Consider the following 17,327-nt stretch of genomic DNA (forward strand, 5'->3'; position numbering starts at 1 on the left):
AAGATGGCGTACTTTTTCAGTGGCTTCGTCGATCTGCCTTTGAAGATCAGCCAGTCGGGCCATCTTCTCCTTCTTCCTTTGTACTTGCTGATGGATTATCTCCATGTTTCTGATTTCTTGGTCCAACTCCTCCTCTTGGAGTGTTGGACTAGTGGCCTTCCTCTTCTGGCTTTGGGCCTCTCGAAGAGAAAGGGTCTCCTGGTTCGGGTCCAGTGGCTGCAGTGCAGCAGCCCCTGGCGCTGAAGCTTTCTTCGGTGGCATGACGAAGTTAAGTGCTTGCCGAAGGTGGTCGAAAAAGGGTTCACCGGAGGTGGGCGCCAATGTTGGGGACTTGTTCTCAAATACTATGAATTAAGAACAAGGCAACACAAGGTATTAAATGTTAATGCCCTTCGTCCTTCGAAGCATTATTTTCTTCAGGATATAATGATCTTCGGACGAAGGTCATGAATGACGTACCTTCATCATTGCAGTATAAGTTAATAAAAGAAGAAACATATGAAATATAAGAGACAACATAAACAATCATATAACATTATTAACTCATTATTATTCATTATATCATCATGTAAAAGCAGGAACAACGTTGAATTACAAGGGTACCTTCGGCTTGTTAGAAGGCAAAAAAGCACATGACGCAAAAGTAGGTACAAGTCAGCGTGAACAGTACGAGGGTACTGTTCATCTATTTATAGGCACAGGACGCAGCCTGTGAGAAATTACACTCGTGCCCTTTACATTTACTATTAGCTTGTAGAAAAATTTATGAGGACTGAATAACCTTTTCCCCTTTAAGCCGGTTCCTTTTCTCGTGATTGAGCCGAAGCTCTTTTGTGCATAGCTTCGGAGCGACGACAACCTTCGTCACGATCATGTCCTCATCCTATATGTCTTTTAATCCTGAATCCGAAGGTACCTGTTTATAAATCACATTTGACAAACACGGTTAAATTACGTTTTTTGAGGACCTTCGGAGGACGAAGGCCCCAACAACTGGTTTGGTGACAATAAATTTAAAATAGATTTATAGGGATGAAATTGTGTTTAAATTTAAATAGCAAGGAATTTCCTAACTCGTAGATCCCCTTCAATTTAATTGTCACCAAAACTTAAATACTTGTTTGGAATCAATATGATTGGAGGGGATTGAAGTAGCTTACTATTCCATTTTGATTAGTAAAGAGAATTTATAGTACATCTAATTCCATTGACCCCAAACAAACGCTCAATCCCCTTTTCATAATAAAGAGAAAAAGAAATATTCTCTCGTCATCTTCACCAGACCAGTCTCGAAGACTCGATCATGTCATATCTCCCTTCCATCTGATAAGAGGAAAGGCGACAGAAGCCTAAAACCGAAGCCACAAGATCCGCAACATTCTGTTCCATTCTAGTAGTAGGCTTTTCCTTGTTTTATATCGATGCGTAAACCGAGGAACACAAACACGCCTCGCTTCCCCCGCCGTTTCCGCGACCGCGGCGTTGACTCGCTCCGCCCCATCTCCACTGCCAGACCGGCCCCTCCCGCCCCGTCCCGCGCGTCAGTGACGGTAGCGCGGCGAGCCCAATAGGAGAGAAAAGCGCGCCAGCGGCAGTGTCCCTTCCGGCTCCGGCTGAGACTGCGGCGCGGGCGGTGCGGCTGGACCAGTTAGGATTCGGACTCGGTCCGCGCTGCGGCCTGTGTCACCTGTGTCCGGGCGGCTCGCAGTCTGGTTGGGCTCGGATGGTCGGTGCCGGACGCCGGGCGCGGAACCCTAACCCTAGGGGCCGGCTACATTAGATGCTGGGGGGCGGCGCCGGAGGCGGTGGCGCGGGCGCGGGCTTGGGACTGGACCTTTCGGCGGTGATCCAAGCGGCGGTCGTCGGGCTCGTGCTCTTCTCCGCGGCCGTCGTTGCCGTGCGCCGCGCCGCCTCGCGCTACTTCGTCGTCGACGCCGCGGGGTTCGCCGCCTCCTACGACGATCACCACCACAGCTCGCCCGCCTCCCCGATGTCGTCCAAGGGGAACCGGCCGGAGCAGGGGGGCGCCGCAGCGGACCTCACGGGGCCCTGCGCCGCGTGCGGTGTCGTCACCTCCAAGAAGTGCTCCGGGTGCAAGCGCGTGCGGTACTGGTGCGTGCGTCTCTCTCCTCCTAGTATTCGCCTCGTGAATTGTACTGGTATAGTGCGCCGCATGTGATTTTGCCGAGTTCCCAGCGGAATTTGTCGCTTCTGATGTGTTATCTGGTGGTTGGGGCGGACAATCGTACCACCGGGATCTTGCACGGTTCTTAAACCATCTCCCTGTCGCTCCTGCTAATGATGAAACCTATTTTTTTTTACAACCGTGGCGTAGTTTATTGGAAAATTGGTGTTTCGGGCGGGTCATTTCGTTGTCCATGAGTTTGATTTCACGCAGTTGCTGGGAGTTTCTGATCCTGCGAAATGTGTGAAATTCTGGGTTTTCTGCAGGGTGTTTGCACGGTAGATACGCATGGTAAAATTTCCAGTTCTTGCTTCCTGTCTTGAATGAGGTTTTCTTCTGCTGGACAGGAGATTTAGCCTCTCTGTGTTCGGATGAGTGTCCCTTTGTGGCAAGGGCACAAACAACCATGACAAACCTATACTTATTGTCTCGGAGAGTGATAATCTATTCACAACAGCACAACGAGTGTCTGTTCTATTGTGGAAATCGTTGGTTTGATGCGCTTGAAATTACTAGCCCCCTTTCTAACTTCAATGCATCACGGCTTACTGATTTCCCCCCTCTGAGTCTTATTTGTTGAAACTAAGGAAACAAAGAGTTGAAAACAGTGCTGAACTAATGACCGGATGGCAGTGCTCTGTCCTTGATGTTTTCTGACTGTTTCAATCTGTCAAGGTGGAGGCAAAAGCTATATTTTCAGTTCCTATACAAACGTTGATTTAATGATAGTGTGTACTCCACATCAAACAATATCAAATCCATTTTCTAAAAGGTAATATGGCTGGTTTGGTTGAAACCATATGGATTTTATTTGGGTGTAATGTGGGTCATCTTGTCCTGTTTGGCAATATTGGTCTGTTGGCCACATGGAACTTGGCAAACAGATGATAGATGAACAGGCTACTGATGTATGAGGACTGACCAGACGACTAATCGTGATTAATTGTCGATCAGGTCCGATTAATCGAACACTAATCGGTGATCGGCTTATAAGCTTGTATGCCTGTACCAGTGCTATGTATACAAGTATAATAGTGTGTAACTATATATATTATATCATCATGTATGTAATGTTGTAGTATCACAGAATACTATAAATTGGAAATTATACTATAAATTGGAAATCAGCAATAGCTCTACTGTTCCAGGGAGAATTTCTCGAAATCGGCCGCCTATTGTTTGCTGATGCTGTCGGTGAATAGCTGAAATAACATAGAAAAGAGGTTAATAACAGGAAAATATGAGCTGTAGGCCTAGTGCTGTAGTAAGGTAGAGCAGCAAGCAGTCATCAAACAAGAACCATAGGAAAACAGCAATTAGATGCAGCAAGGCAAGTGCAGAATTAAACATATACAGTTACAGTCTTACAGACTCAGAATTAAACAAGTCCATACTAAAAGAGTACGACAATAGACAAAAAAGTATTAAGCAAGTAAATCGTCATCCACTTGGTAGCCTCCTCCATCAATGTTTGTCGCAGGTCGATCTCTAGCTCCACCAGAATCTTCATCGTCCTCCATTTCTTCAGCTGTATTTGTTCCACCTATACCAGTTTGCTCTTGTGACTTGTGAGGCTTCATTTCCATCTTGCCCATCACCTTCATCTCCTTCTACATCAACTTCCTTACTTATTGCTCTTGTGTGCTTCCTTCTCCTGCCATATGTATTGATGGTTTGCGTACGAGTAGCAGCATCCCTTGACCCTTGGCAAATTTCTCCCTCTTAGAGACTTAGACTAGCAAATTTCACCTCATGAATTTGCGTACGAGCACTGGCAGCTTGATCAACCATATCCACATCATTTCTGTCGGATCTTTGAACTTGTTCAGAATCGGTATCCACCCGCTTATTGTCCCACTGAAAATCTTACGGTGCAAAGGGTTTGATTGCTTTCCTTTAGAACCAAGTTCATGAATTTTTTGGAACCTATTGGCCATCTTGCAGTTGTAGCTAACATAAACCAGGCTCTTTTGGGTCTGTATCCACAAAGGTAGATAGAAAACAAAATTGATGTCACATTGCTTGTCATTGCAGCCTGCAAGATAAATAGTTGGACCTCCAATTACTTAGTACTTAATGAAAAATGCACTCCATTTGCACTCACACCCCGATGCCGAACAACAAAGACTAACAATTCTTTTTGATAAATGTTGGAGCTTGCAAGGCCACCATATGCACCTAGGGGTGGTAATGGGTTCTAATTTTTTTACACTATAAAATTTAAGGATCAGATCATATTAGGATCGAGCTTTATTTCTATTCATTTTGAACTAAAATTAATTAAGGGCTCAAACGAATTGTGAAGAAACATTTGAATCGTGATCTATTACCACCCCTATATGCACCCCACCAAAGAACTACAACAGAAATTGAATACCATAAGTTTCCCACATAAAGAAAACAGAATGGTAAGAAAATAACAATGCTGGGCTCAAACGAATTGTTCTGAATCGTGATCTATTACCCACCCCTATATGCCCCCGGTGTTATTAAAACTACGTTTAAACGATGTTTAAACTACGTTTAAACGTCAAAACTCTAATTAGAGGTTGAAACCACGTTTTAGCGTTTTGGCGTTCTAAACTATAAAACACAGTGTTTTATGCATTTTAGACCATTAGCTACTTTTGGGCCCAGTCTATTAGTTACTTTTGGGGTTCAATCCAACTCATGGGTGAAGTTTTGGTAAGCCAGTAACCTCTCTGTTTTGGTATTTAACTTCATATTATTGTCTGAAATTATGATGTATTGGCATTTTTCCTATGTTGTTTAAAACTACGTTTAAACTTTGTTTAAACGTTTAAAAGTTAAAATTTCACCCATGAGTGTTCCAACGTTTTATCGTTTTAATAACCCCCACCAAAGAACTGCAGCAGAAAGCCAGAAATTGAATACCATAAGTTTCCCACGTAAAGAAAACAGAATGATAAGAAAATAGTAATGCTTTTAGTTACTAGGATTGAGGATTCTTTCTATTCCGATCTCTGATTGCTAATGGTCATTCACCTTCTGTCCTCTAATCACCTTGCTTGTCTTGTTTTGTTCATCCTCATCAACCACCATCTTCCATAGAAAGGCGCTCGTAGCACTGGAGGAAATTTTCCTCTATAGACTAAAGTCTAATGGGCCAAACATAGAGCCTAGTTGCTTAGGGCCTGTTTGGTTTAGCTTTTTTCTCGAACGCGCAGAACTGCGCTATTATATATATTAAGAAGAAAGGTAACAAGGGCTAAGAAGACCCAAAATTACAAACAAAACAAGAGACTCCTTACGGAGGCCAGACACGCATACAAGAAGGGATCCATAGAGACAGGTACACCACCCAACAAAACAAAAGCAGCAGTCCTCAGGAGCCGGGGGTAGGGGCTGCCAGGAAGGATAGACCCTTGGCCCCTGCAATTTCCCATCGGCACCTTTCTTCATCCACCTGTCTGAGGATTAGAGACAGGCTGGGAGAATCATTATAAAAAACACACCTATTACGGTGTTTCCAAACCGACCAAGCCCCTAAGATGATGAGGGAATCAAGCCCTTTCTTGGTGAGTCCAGTCACTATCTTTGAGGCTTCTTCCCACCACTCCAAAAAGGATCTGGTACCTGGCTTCGGGACTAAGGAATGCATGCCAAACTTTCTCAGCACCTTGTACCAAAACACCTTGTAAAAACACACGAGACAAGCAGGTGATTTAAAGTTTCAGACTCCTGATCAACATAGAGGACAATTGCTTGGGTGAGTTAAACCTCTCTTGGCTAGTCTATCAGCTGTCCAGCACCTGTTTTGGGCAACCAGCCAAATGAAAAAGCGACATTTTGAAGGGTCCCAAGATTTCCACACCCTTTTGTAATGCCCAAACAAACTTGAGCCCAGGAAAAGACCTTTATAGGCAGATTTGGCTGAATATCTGCCGTCTGGTGCAATGCTAAAAATGTGCTTATCTTCCCTGCCAGGTTGTAACATAACCAGAAAGAATTTCCTAGAAGTGGAGGTAGTCTGTTATAGCTCCGACAGTGAGAGCCCCTTTGATGTCAGAAATCCATCTTCTATTCTCTAAGGCCTCTTGGACAGTTCTTTTGCTAACAATTCTTTTAGGAATTATGGCGAACAACCGAGGGCCAGCTTTTCTGAGAATCTGGTTGTGGGGAGAATTCGGTTGTGGAGAGAATCTGAGTATGGTGGGGATTACGTGCGGAGGAAGATGATGGTGTCCATAGTATTCAGGAACTAGAAAGTGACGGATTCTTACTATTACAATAACTCGGCTAATTATGTGTTTATGTTGATTTTCGATGGATTTTACCAAATCGATTCTTATAGAAGCTGGTTGAAAAGCTGAGCGTTTGGCAGTCCGCAACAACTTTTGGTGGCCAGAAACTAGAAAAAGCTGAAACTAACATGGTCTTAGGCCCTGGCCCATAGAGCCTAATAGACTGATGAATCGAATCCTAATCGCGATTAATCGACCGATCAGATAACACTGTTGTTTATTCTCGAAATTGATTGAATGGACTCATAAACTGTCAATTGAATTGTAGAGAATCAAATATTCTTGCTGCCTTATCATGCTGTAGCATGAATATGTGGACTCCGTTGTAATGTTGGATATGTTTATTTTCACAAGAATCTGCATCTTTTAGTGTCATTATTATAAACTTGTCCTGTTTGTGCTTGGAGTACATTTGTTATTCTTTCCAATCAAAGACATTGTCACAGAACCCTGCCGGAATGTTTTCTGTCACAATACTGTTATGTTGCTCTCAGGCATTAATCTCATCATTTACTCTCTTCTTCAGTTCCCAAGAATGCCAGACAAAGCATTGGCAAATTGATCACAAATTCAAGTGCAAACAAATGAAATCATTGGATCTTGCCGACAAGTTATCCTGTGGAGGTGAGGCCAACAGTAAGAAAACATCAGGTTTCGGTCGCATCTCATTGGTGCCTGCCTGTAAAAAGATAAGCAAGGTATACTGTTTTATATAACCTATAAATCTGTTTGTGTTTTAACTTCTCAATCATCTGCAACCATTTTTTGTTTGTGTTCCCCATACACAGGGTCAGGTCCTCTTTCCTTATGATGAGTTCTTAAAGTTGTACAACTGGAAAGACCTTGATGTTGTACCTTGTGGGCTTATGAACTGTGGCAACAGGTACATCGTAATAATAATTTATATAGTATCATTTGTTTCATTGTTTGCTTTACACATGCCTCTTAAATGCACATGATAAATCACCTTTTTTTGCAGTTGCTTTGCTAATGTGGTTTTACAATGTCTCTCATGCACGAGACCACTTGTGGCCTATCTGTTAGGAAAGGACCATAGCAGGGAATGTATGTGATTGTCTATAATATGCATGCATTGATGACATCTCGTTATTTGCTTAAAAATGTTCATTTCTATGTTTCAGGTTCTGTGAGGCATGAAGATTGGTGTTTTTTGTGTGAGCTACAATGTCATATTCAGAGAGCTAGTGGAAGTTTGCACCCATTTGCTCCTACAAACATTCTTTCTCATCTGCCAAATATTGGTGGCAATCTTGGCGTTGGTAGGCAAGAGGATGCTCATGAATTCATGAGGTGAATTATTATTTACTAGTATTATTTGCTTAGTTTACATGGATGACTCTCTGTTGGATTATCTTCAATTCAGTGTGCTGTTATTTTATATCTTTGTAGGTTTGCAATTGATAAGATGCAATCTGCTTGCCTTGATGAATATGGAGGTGAGAAGGCTGTAGATCTTAGCATCCAAGAGACAACCATTATTCAGCACATATTTGGTGGGCGGCTGCAATCACAGGTATCTTATGTTTCCACTTCAACCAGTTTAAATATGTATTTGTTTTTTTTTGTCTGTGCTTTAATCAGCTCCGAACTTCTAATTGAGCTGCATTCTGTTTTGCGAATGTTACAATTCATCGACATGTAGCGTTATAGCGTATAGTGCCTAATTAGAAAGATGTGTCATGTGTGCAGGTTCAATGCACCACATGTGGAATGGTCTCAAACCGCTATGATAATATGATGGATTTGACTGTTGAAATTCAAGGTGATGCTGAATCATTGGAACGGTGCTTGGATCAGTTCACTGCTGTTGAGTGGCTTGATGGGGATAATAAGTACAAATGCGATGGGTAAGTGTGGCGTTGTGGAATTGCTTATTAAAGTATCTAGACACATGCACTTCCTACTCATTTTGTAGCCACATGTACCACCAATTTAGTTTGAGTGCTTGCTGAGATCACCTACTTTTTTCTCATGATCAGTACAAAGCACAAATTTGTATCATGTATGCACATTTGAATGTCTTGTAAATGCATGGACGAAAATAATTAGATAATGTGTGCTAAAGCTTAGGTGAGCTTGTAGCTATTCATATTGTTAATTTTGTAATAATAATAAATTATCTGTGCTGGTTATATAATGTTGAAATAATTAAATCACTCAGTTGCTGCCCTGGGCGTGGTCGGGTCAAGTTTCAGCAACAATCTGTAATCACCTTAGGGTTTATTAGGGTTTTTGGGAGAGTTGCTCTGCAACTTCTCCTCTATTGTAATGTTTTTTCTTTTCCTCTCTAATATATAAGATGCGCAGTTCTCCTGCGGTTTCTTAAAAAAAAATCATCACATATTTCTGGAATTATCTAAAGTCTTGTACTTTTTAGAGGAGCAGGGAAATATGTCATCTTCCCTATCTGCCATGATTTGAGGAGTGTAATTTAATAAAGTCACGTCAAGACCACTTGTATTTTGGCCAGTTGCATGTACTCCCCCCTATCCAAATATAAGTTTAATTACAACTCCAATCCAACCTTTTGCCTTATTTTCCCATGCCTGCCCATACTTAAATGCACCTTAATCAATGAAATAAATTGACACCCATCTTAACTCTAGAAATGATTGATTGATGGCTACTATTCATTGTACCCTCATCTTAATCCTGCTGCCAAGTCTAAATGGGATCTCTATTTGGGATCAGAGGTAGCATGTGATTTCAGATTGTAGACTTCTTTTAGATCAAAGTATTGAACATTCTTTTATGCAGATGCAACGACTATGTGAAAGCACGGAAGCACCTTTCAGTTCAGCAAGCTCCAAATATACTTACTATCACTCTCAAAAGATTCCAGGTTACAACATCAGTTTGTTAGAACTGTATCAATGAAGTTATATGATTGTTTTATAACAACTTTGCATAACAAACAATTATGTGCCTGTAACAGACTGGTAGATTTGGGAAACTAAATAAGAGAGTTACATTCCCTATGGAGTTAGATCTGACACCATACATGAGTTGCACTGATGGAAGTGACCTGTATGATCTCTATGCTGTAGTCGTTCATCTGGATATGCTGAACGCATCATTCTTTGGACATTATATATGCTATATCAAAGGTTATCAAGGAAGGTGGTATAAAATTGATGACTGCAAGGTATATAGTTTAACATTTGTATTGATATGACTTACGACACAAATAATCTGTATTAAGCACCATTTACCAGCTTCTTTGTATATGTAGGTTATGGTTGTTGATGAGGAGGAAGTACATGCTCAAGGCGCTTATATGCTTTTATATAGCAGGTAATTGCAGTTCTAATTATTTTGATGCTGCCTATCATTGTCAGTGTTATGTTCTTGTGGGGTTGGGTGCATTGCTCACTTATATTAAAGCCTTACATTTGTACCTCACGAGTCCAAATCTATTTGTCAATTTCTGCTTGCTCTGATAATATGGTCATTTTTGCTGTTCTTCTGCATTGGTACTGCTGCTCCCAGGATTGTGTGCTTTGTTTTATCATTGGCAACTAAATATAATTGTACTGTACTGACCGGGAAAAGATTCATATTGCCTGTTTTGGGAAGTGGAAGATATAGATCATATGCAGCCAATGGGAGATATATCAAACGGACCTAAATCCTTTTGTATGAACTATCAACTGTGATAATGCGCAATGTGACAAGCACATAGCTCAACCTGCTTTCCCTATGTTTATTATTGATTGTTATGGTTTCTGCCAAACAACTAAATTGCTATCATAATTGTCTAATCATCACTCTTTTGGGACACTATTGTTTTCATTCTAAAATTTACATATTTTCTCCATTGTGTCAATTTTTTTTATTATATATTGAACAAGTTCTTGTCAGGTTGCTGTAAAGTGTGCTATCTGGACTAAAGAACTGACAAACTTCCATTACCATTTGACTCTGCAGGAGAACAGCTCGTCCTAGGTCACTTCTTACAGTTGATGAGTCCGTGAAACAGCAACAACAGTGCAAATCGCTCCTTTCCAATGGGCAAAGCCACATGATACTAGCAGATACAACATTGAACTGTGAATCATCTTTGAAGATTCCAGAAGATATGTTACAACAGGATTGTGAATCCAATAATGAATCCTTGCATGAAATGGGTATTAAGGACCAGGAGTCAGACATGGATCTACGTACAAGCATTGAAGATGACAAATTCATTAGCAATGGAAATCTACGTTTACCAGGTTCACTAGTATCACATGTTCTTGAAGATACTAGAGCTCCAGATTCTGTATTAGAAGGCTCTGTGCAACTTGGCCCTCCTTTAGAAGGTGGTCCTACTACGATGAGCTCTGTGCAGTTTGGCAACTGCACAAGTGAAGCATCTTCGGAACATTCCTTTGCAGAGCAATGTGAGGTGCCTGCCTCATGTATTGATTCAGTTGACTATATGGATGTTGATACTGAAGCTGGTGCAGAAGTTGAGAGATGCGACGAACAAAGACCTGTCTTAAATGATTCAGTTGGAAGGCCGAATAATAACACAGCAACCCCAACTGCGAATGGGGTGCCAGGAGAACCCAAACCATCATTTTCCTCTGGTTTTTTTGATAAGCCCTCAAGAAAAAGATCTTCCTTTACAGAAGAGGCTAGTGCCGGTTCTCCTCGAAAGTTAAATGGCTATTGCAATGGACATATCAGCAGTCTAGAGCAAGAAGTTCTTTGCAACTCTGGAAGTGAAAAGTGCAATGGAGATGCACCCGTTACATCCAGTAATGGCAAATTCTGTGCAGCTAATGTTGATATGCAATCTATCGATGATTCGTTGCATGAAGACAAGCGAGATGTGCCTTCTGTTTCTCATGGCTTTGAGCCAAGACCTTACAAGCTACAATCAGACAGCAACAACAATTGCGGTAGGACATGCAATGGGAAACCTAAAGCTTGCCAAGGGGACATGTCATTTTTACCTCGGGGCTTCCTTGGAAGGCCTAGTTCTAGAGGAATTTCAGTCAAAGCAGATGATAGCTTGCCATTTAGCACTGACGCATCATCATCCTTTGGGAATGGAAACAGTAAGTCAAGTAACAACTCATCTTCTATGGGTGGCTTGTCTCCTGGTTTCCTTACAAGACACCGCAGGGAATCCACAGTCATAGGCACAAGCTCTGACATTCCAATGGATAAAAAATCTAATGGCGCCACAGTAGTGCCAGATCATGCAGAAAAAAAGGTTTCAGATTGTACGACGAATGGCTCTTCATTCCAAATAAGAGCAGCCTCCGACCACCTTGATTGAAATGGCCTTGCAATTTTGACCACAAAAAACAACAGCTGTGGACAAGAAAATGACAGTAATGGAGCCCCAGGCATGAGTTATGATGGGTCTGAACATGATGGACTGAGCCGACGAATAACCTCAATTTTTTTAGCTGGATGGTATTGATGCCCAATAAAAGCATGACTGCATTGTTATAGAATAGAGGCCATTTCGAGCACACAAGTGAGAACTGAGAGCCTGTGTGATCATGTCATGGCTGGTATATAAACTGATGAAGGGCTGTGAGCTACGAAGTAAATGCTATGCAATTAGGGCAAGCATTGTTTGCTTGATAGAAATTTTTCCTCTTTCGCCACGTGGCTCCCTCATATCAGATGGGTAGAGGGGTATCTGGGTTTCCACACAATTTGCAGAAACCCAGATGCTCCCCTAATGCCACGCTATTTTGTTGGCATTAGCGTTAGGTACATAGCTGAGCGTAGGCCTACTACCGTCCCCTTAATTCATAGCTTAAATAAACTGGAACTGCTGACTCCTCCGGTGTCCTGAAAGCTGAATCAATTGCAGAGTGATAAGAGGAAATTCTCATGGCTTTCACCTTTATATTTTACATTCCTTTGCCTCGCATGATATATTTTGCTGGTGTTTACTGTGCGATGATGGATGAAACTCTCAACGTGAGTTCTTCTGTTAGCTTCAAAATACATAAGTTTCTAGCGACTCAATGATTTCCTCGCATTGGCATGAGTGTGTACATTGCCTTATTTTGTTCCTGTTCATGTATTTTGAAACTGTGAATTGTTCGAAGTTACCTACATCCTCATGCATTGTGTAGCCATTAGATGGTGTTTTTAAGGCCAGTTTTAGTTCGTTCCATTCTAATTTATTTTAGCAAGTTCTAGGCTGACCTATAGACCCAAACCACGTGGGATTTAGGGATTTGCAATTTCGCATCATCCTTCTGGTCTTCTGGTCTGTTCATGGCATTTCTACACGGGATTGTTCATGTCATTTTTAAAAGGGATACAATAGGCTGCATTTGTTGCATCCTTTCCGTTCACGTCGATTATAGGCAATTTAACAGTATATTAAACTTATTAGCTTTGGGCACCTTAGTCGAACTGTGGGAATACTTAGTAATATAAAACTGTATATTCGTTTTATGTTGTTGATACTGTAGAGGATGCATTTTTTGTACGCAATTCAATTGTTAAATTGATTTGGTAGGGAATAATGTAATTATCATGCATTAATTGTTATACTTGTAGTGCGATATTGTTAATATATATCTCATCCGTCCAAATATAAATCCTTTTAACTTTAATCAAATATATATAAAAAAATATTAATATTTAAAGTATGTGATAAGTGTTTTTTTCTTGAAAAGTGCAGGAGAACTAAGTACTAATCATATATTAGAAGGAAAGGAAAAAGTCTAAGAAGACCTAAAATATAAAATACTTCTCACGGAGGCCAGAAAGACCTATACAGATAGAGATCCCTAACACATCAAAAAAACTAAAACCAACTAGCCGAAGCCCCTAATCAGTAGGAGAAGCGGTAGCAAAAAAAGGAAAGACCTTTGGCACCAACAATCTTTCATTTTTGTATTTTCTTAAATCCATCTCGAATTAATCATCAACTTAGGACTCCCTGACAGCTTGTATTGTGATTGCGAGTGAGACTCTTGCGTGGCTACTTCTCCGGACTCGCGACGGCGACTCAGGACTCTCTGAGGAGCTGCCGCTCGTATTGCGATTGCGAGTGAGACTCTACTTCTCCGGACTCACGTCGACGCCGTTTCCCCAGCCCTGCCGCCGGTGTCGACATTGCCTCACTCGTAATTCTTTGCTGTGATTTAAATAGTTTTAAAAACTAATTTTAATTTAAATAATAAATAAAATTAGTTATCTAAATGCCTTCTAAAGTATTATAACCTGACTCTACGATTTTCTGAAGCACCTAATAATCTGCTCCACCAACTCCACATTTACTCGAGTTAAAGCTTCCCAAATAACGCCTTAGTTAGAACATGTAGTTTATTTGAGAAGTTCGTGAAAAACATTTTCTATATGTTTGACACAACTTCTATTTAAATATATGAAGAATCTGCGAAAATAAATTATACTAAACAAGGTCATAGAATTTTTAATATTTCAAACGGTCTACCTTTATTAAAATCAAAATCATTTGTAATTAGTAAATAGTGGTAAAAATAAGTTTGAAATAGTTTTGCAGACATAAATAAAAATACTAGAAATCTAATTCGGCTACCTCTATTTGCTATTTAAATTAAATTAAAATATTAATACGGATATTCATATTAACCTTTTAGCTCGGATAATTTAGTTTTCTAAACATATATATTAAGCTTCCTCTATTTACTATTTATATCGAAATCGAATATTAATAGATATATTAATATAATTTTTTTAGCTTGAATAATTTAGATTTACAAACATATATATTACTCACTCCCAAAATACAATTGTTTTTGATCCACTTTTTCCGTCCACATTCGTCTAACTGATAATAAATATAGATATATATACAATTTGTATTCATGAGTTACTAAATAGATGTATGATTAGTTTAAAGCGAAATATATTTTAGGAGAAAGTGAGTAATATTTTAAATATCTTTAGTAAATACCAATATATAATTCGGATTTCAAGACATTCATGTTACTATTACTACACCCGACAAGACGACCAAACTTCCTACGAAGACAGAACCGCATTCTCGCGTCCGTGGCGAGTTTCCGTCTGAGCGGGGAGCGTAGGGCAAAGCCTAGACACGTGTCGGTATCGGACCCTTGTGCCGGGGTCCTCTCCGTCCCGAGACCTTGCTAAGGCCCGAACCTCACTCGAGGAGACCCGACATGTCTCCTCGGGAGCTCCAGACTCGTACTCACAGGGGTCCGGTGTTCGAGGTCCGAACCCAACGGTGCTTCCTGGGATGTATTATCATTTCTCGTCACGTGGTGCCTTTAGACCTGCCCCATGTGGTGGGGTCGGGTGCCGCTCTCCGTGTGACCTGGAGGTATCGTACGGGTGCAGCGTCTTCGTACTGTAGAAGAGGGTACCCATGTCCGTTAGTTTGAAGCCGAATATATTTTAGAAGAAAGAGAGTAATATTTTAAATATCTTTAGTAAATACCAATATATATATATATATATATATATATATATAATTCGGATTTCCAGACATTCATGTTATTACACCCGGCAAGACGACCAAACTTCCTACGAAGGCAGAACCGCATTCTCGCGTCGGCTTGCTTTTAACTGAATCCAGCCCACCGCTTCTCGCACGTCGCCATGGACGCGGTCGATTCTGTGGTGGATCCCCTCCGCGACTTCGCCAAGGACAGCGTCCGCCTCGTCAAGCGCTGCCACAAGCCTGACCGCAAGGGTACGTGCAAGGACCCCTACATCCGCCGTGCCCGGCTCGAATCTGAGTTGTTTTTGGTTCTTCATATTCAGATCTGACGGTTTTTCTCTGTGATCTGCGCTTGCAGAGTTCACCAAGGTGGCAGCGCGGACGGCGATAGGGTTCGTCGTCATGGGCTTCGTCGGCTTCTTCGTCAAGCTCATCTTCATTCCCATCAACAACATTATCGTCGGTTCCGGCTAGGTCCGTGTCTTTTATTCCCTGACCCACCGCTGCCCGTTAGATCCGCTTGTTTCGATGTTGTGGTTTGTTGATCTGCGGTGCGCGCTCTTGTTTGTGTGAGTCTCTGCACGCTTTTGAGGTGTGAATTTGGGTGCTGGTGCGGAGACTGTGGCGCTGGTAAGATCTCGGCCGATCTGAGTGTGCTTGTTCACTATGATTTTGAATCTCGACTTCGTGGCCTATCATTCGATTATGTGGAAACTGGATAACTGGATTTTACCTCGTGCATGATCTTTGGTCAGAGTCAGATATACTTATCAGAAGAGAAATTCTAGCAGTCGATTAGTGCAGTTTTATCTGTTCACAATTACAGTAGCAGTAGCATATTATATAAGTCATTGGTTCCAACTGGTTGTTGACTTGTGAACTCAGTTTTGGATGTCAGCCTCTAGTATCAGTCTGTAACTCATCGCAGTTATTTATTTCGATCCAGTACAAGTTCCCAAGTTTTTGTTTGTCTGAATTGCTGAGGAGAGTTGTATTCTATCATTCCTCGCTAAATACACGTAACCAGAACCTTACATGTGGAAACTATTATGCTAGAACACCTCGAATTGTCTGTCCAACTCAACTATTACGAAGCCAAACATAATTGTACCAGCCCTTGGTTTATTTTTGTTATATGAACGCCACTTCTGCAACTTTTCATACTCCAAACATTGTGTTTCGAGCTATGTGATGTATGGTGGATTCCCTCTAAATCTAGGGGAGCCAATGAGGATCTTTTAAACAGAAACTACTGCTGACCAATTTTGGATCGATGCTTATGTCATGGATTGATTTTTGCCTGCTTCTGTTTTGAGGATTCATCATTAAGTGGAAACATCGCCATTTGGTGGAAAAGTTGCCTTCCTAACTATTTCAGTATTTCTATTACGGAGGCACATGTCCCACTCTTGCCATGCTGCTAGAATTTTGAATTTATTGGGAAAATATGATTGGAATTTGAGACGCTGTGATTCCCTGACTATATCTTACCATGATTGATGGCTTTGTAGACATGATCAGTCTTGGTACCTACTAGTGAGTAAAAAAAGGAACATATATGCTCTGTTACCGATGGCATTACAATAGAATGTATCAAGCGTTTCCATTTCAGGTCACTTGAAAATAGAAGCAATGCACAATTCGAGTAGCTAAGTAATAATTTCCTGCTCTGAGTACAATGAGCGTGCTAGTAACTTCTCCTGTGTTCTGTGCAGGCTCAGGGCGCGACTAGCATGGGAGTAGTGCGATACTTTTGAGAGCAAGGGATAGCGAGGATCTTGGTCTTTGGAATAGTATTGTTAATGACATTTTTTTTCCGGTTGTGTTTCTGGAGTAAATCGTTGAACGACAAGGCTTCAGGATGTCTGGATGTGGATTCTGAGTAGACCTTGAATCCTTGATGAAGCAGCCAGTCTTGGAAAGAAAGTTCCATTTTGTTGTTCCATTAAGCTATTTTTGTTGTTGTCTACAGCTCTCTCGGCGATGGTAAGCGCGATTTGGTGGTTTAATGTTTTAGTATATCTGAGCCGAACTGTAGACTGTTGCTTCTGTGAGAAACGAAAAAAAAATATAGACGTTTGGGCGGATTGTCGCTTATTTTTGAAGTGGATTATAAGCGAAACCACAAACACTACGCCCCTAAAATCCAGACGCCGGACCCTACGATGTTCTGCTGGCGTATTGATGGAAAGCGTGTCCCTTTTGGCGATGGATAGCAGAGACAGTAGACGTTCTGCACTTGCTATTGATGGAAAGCGTGTCCCTTTTGGCGCGGGATAGCAGAGACAGTAGACGTTCTGCACATGCTGTTAATGCTCTGATGGTTTCCGCAGAAAGGGACGGCAAGCTCATTCCACCGTTGTCTCCTCCCAGCGCCCTTTCTCTCTTTCATCAACTTCTCAAATAAACTGCCTTTTCAACGATTAGCAATTGTGCCAAACAA

The 17,327-nt window shown here is 41.3% G+C and overlaps 2 protein-coding genes across 2 annotated transcripts; both read left to right on the forward strand.

The window, feature by feature from the left end:
* The first annotated feature begins 1,141 nt into the window (after window positions 1-1,141).
* Window positions 1,142-12,332, forward strand: LOC103629692 (ubiquitin carboxyl-terminal hydrolase 18). The gene is made up of 11 exons (XM_008650805.4): window positions 1,142-2,112; window positions 6,977-7,148; window positions 7,239-7,333; window positions 7,430-7,515; window positions 7,593-7,761; window positions 7,861-7,984; window positions 8,161-8,318; window positions 9,229-9,313; window positions 9,407-9,616; window positions 9,704-9,765; window positions 10,399-12,332. The coding sequence occupies exons 1-11, from the start codon at window positions 1,781-1,783 to the stop codon at window positions 11,738-11,740; spliced, it is 2,835 nt and encodes a 944-aa protein (XP_008649027.1). The 5' UTR covers window positions 1,142-1,780; the 3' UTR covers window positions 11,741-12,332.
* Window positions 12,333-15,001: 2,669 nt separating this feature from the next.
* LOC100280916 (protein transport protein SEC61 gamma subunit) lies at window positions 15,002-16,816 on the forward strand. Its single transcript, NM_001153836.1, has 3 exons — window positions 15,002-15,136; window positions 15,243-15,358; window positions 16,600-16,816. Exons 1-2 carry the CDS (start codon window positions 15,043-15,045, stop codon window positions 15,356-15,358), a joined length of 210 nt encoding a protein of 69 aa, NP_001147308.1. The 5' UTR covers window positions 15,002-15,042; the 3' UTR covers window positions 16,600-16,816.
* The last annotated feature ends 511 nt before the right edge of the window (window positions 16,817-17,327 follow it).

Source organism: Zea mays, chromosome 6, assembly GCF_902167145.1.
Source record: "Zea mays cultivar B73 chromosome 6, Zm-B73-REFERENCE-NAM-5.0, whole genome shotgun sequence".
NCBI classification, from domain to species: domain Eukaryota; kingdom Viridiplantae; phylum Streptophyta; class Magnoliopsida; order Poales; family Poaceae; genus Zea; species Zea mays.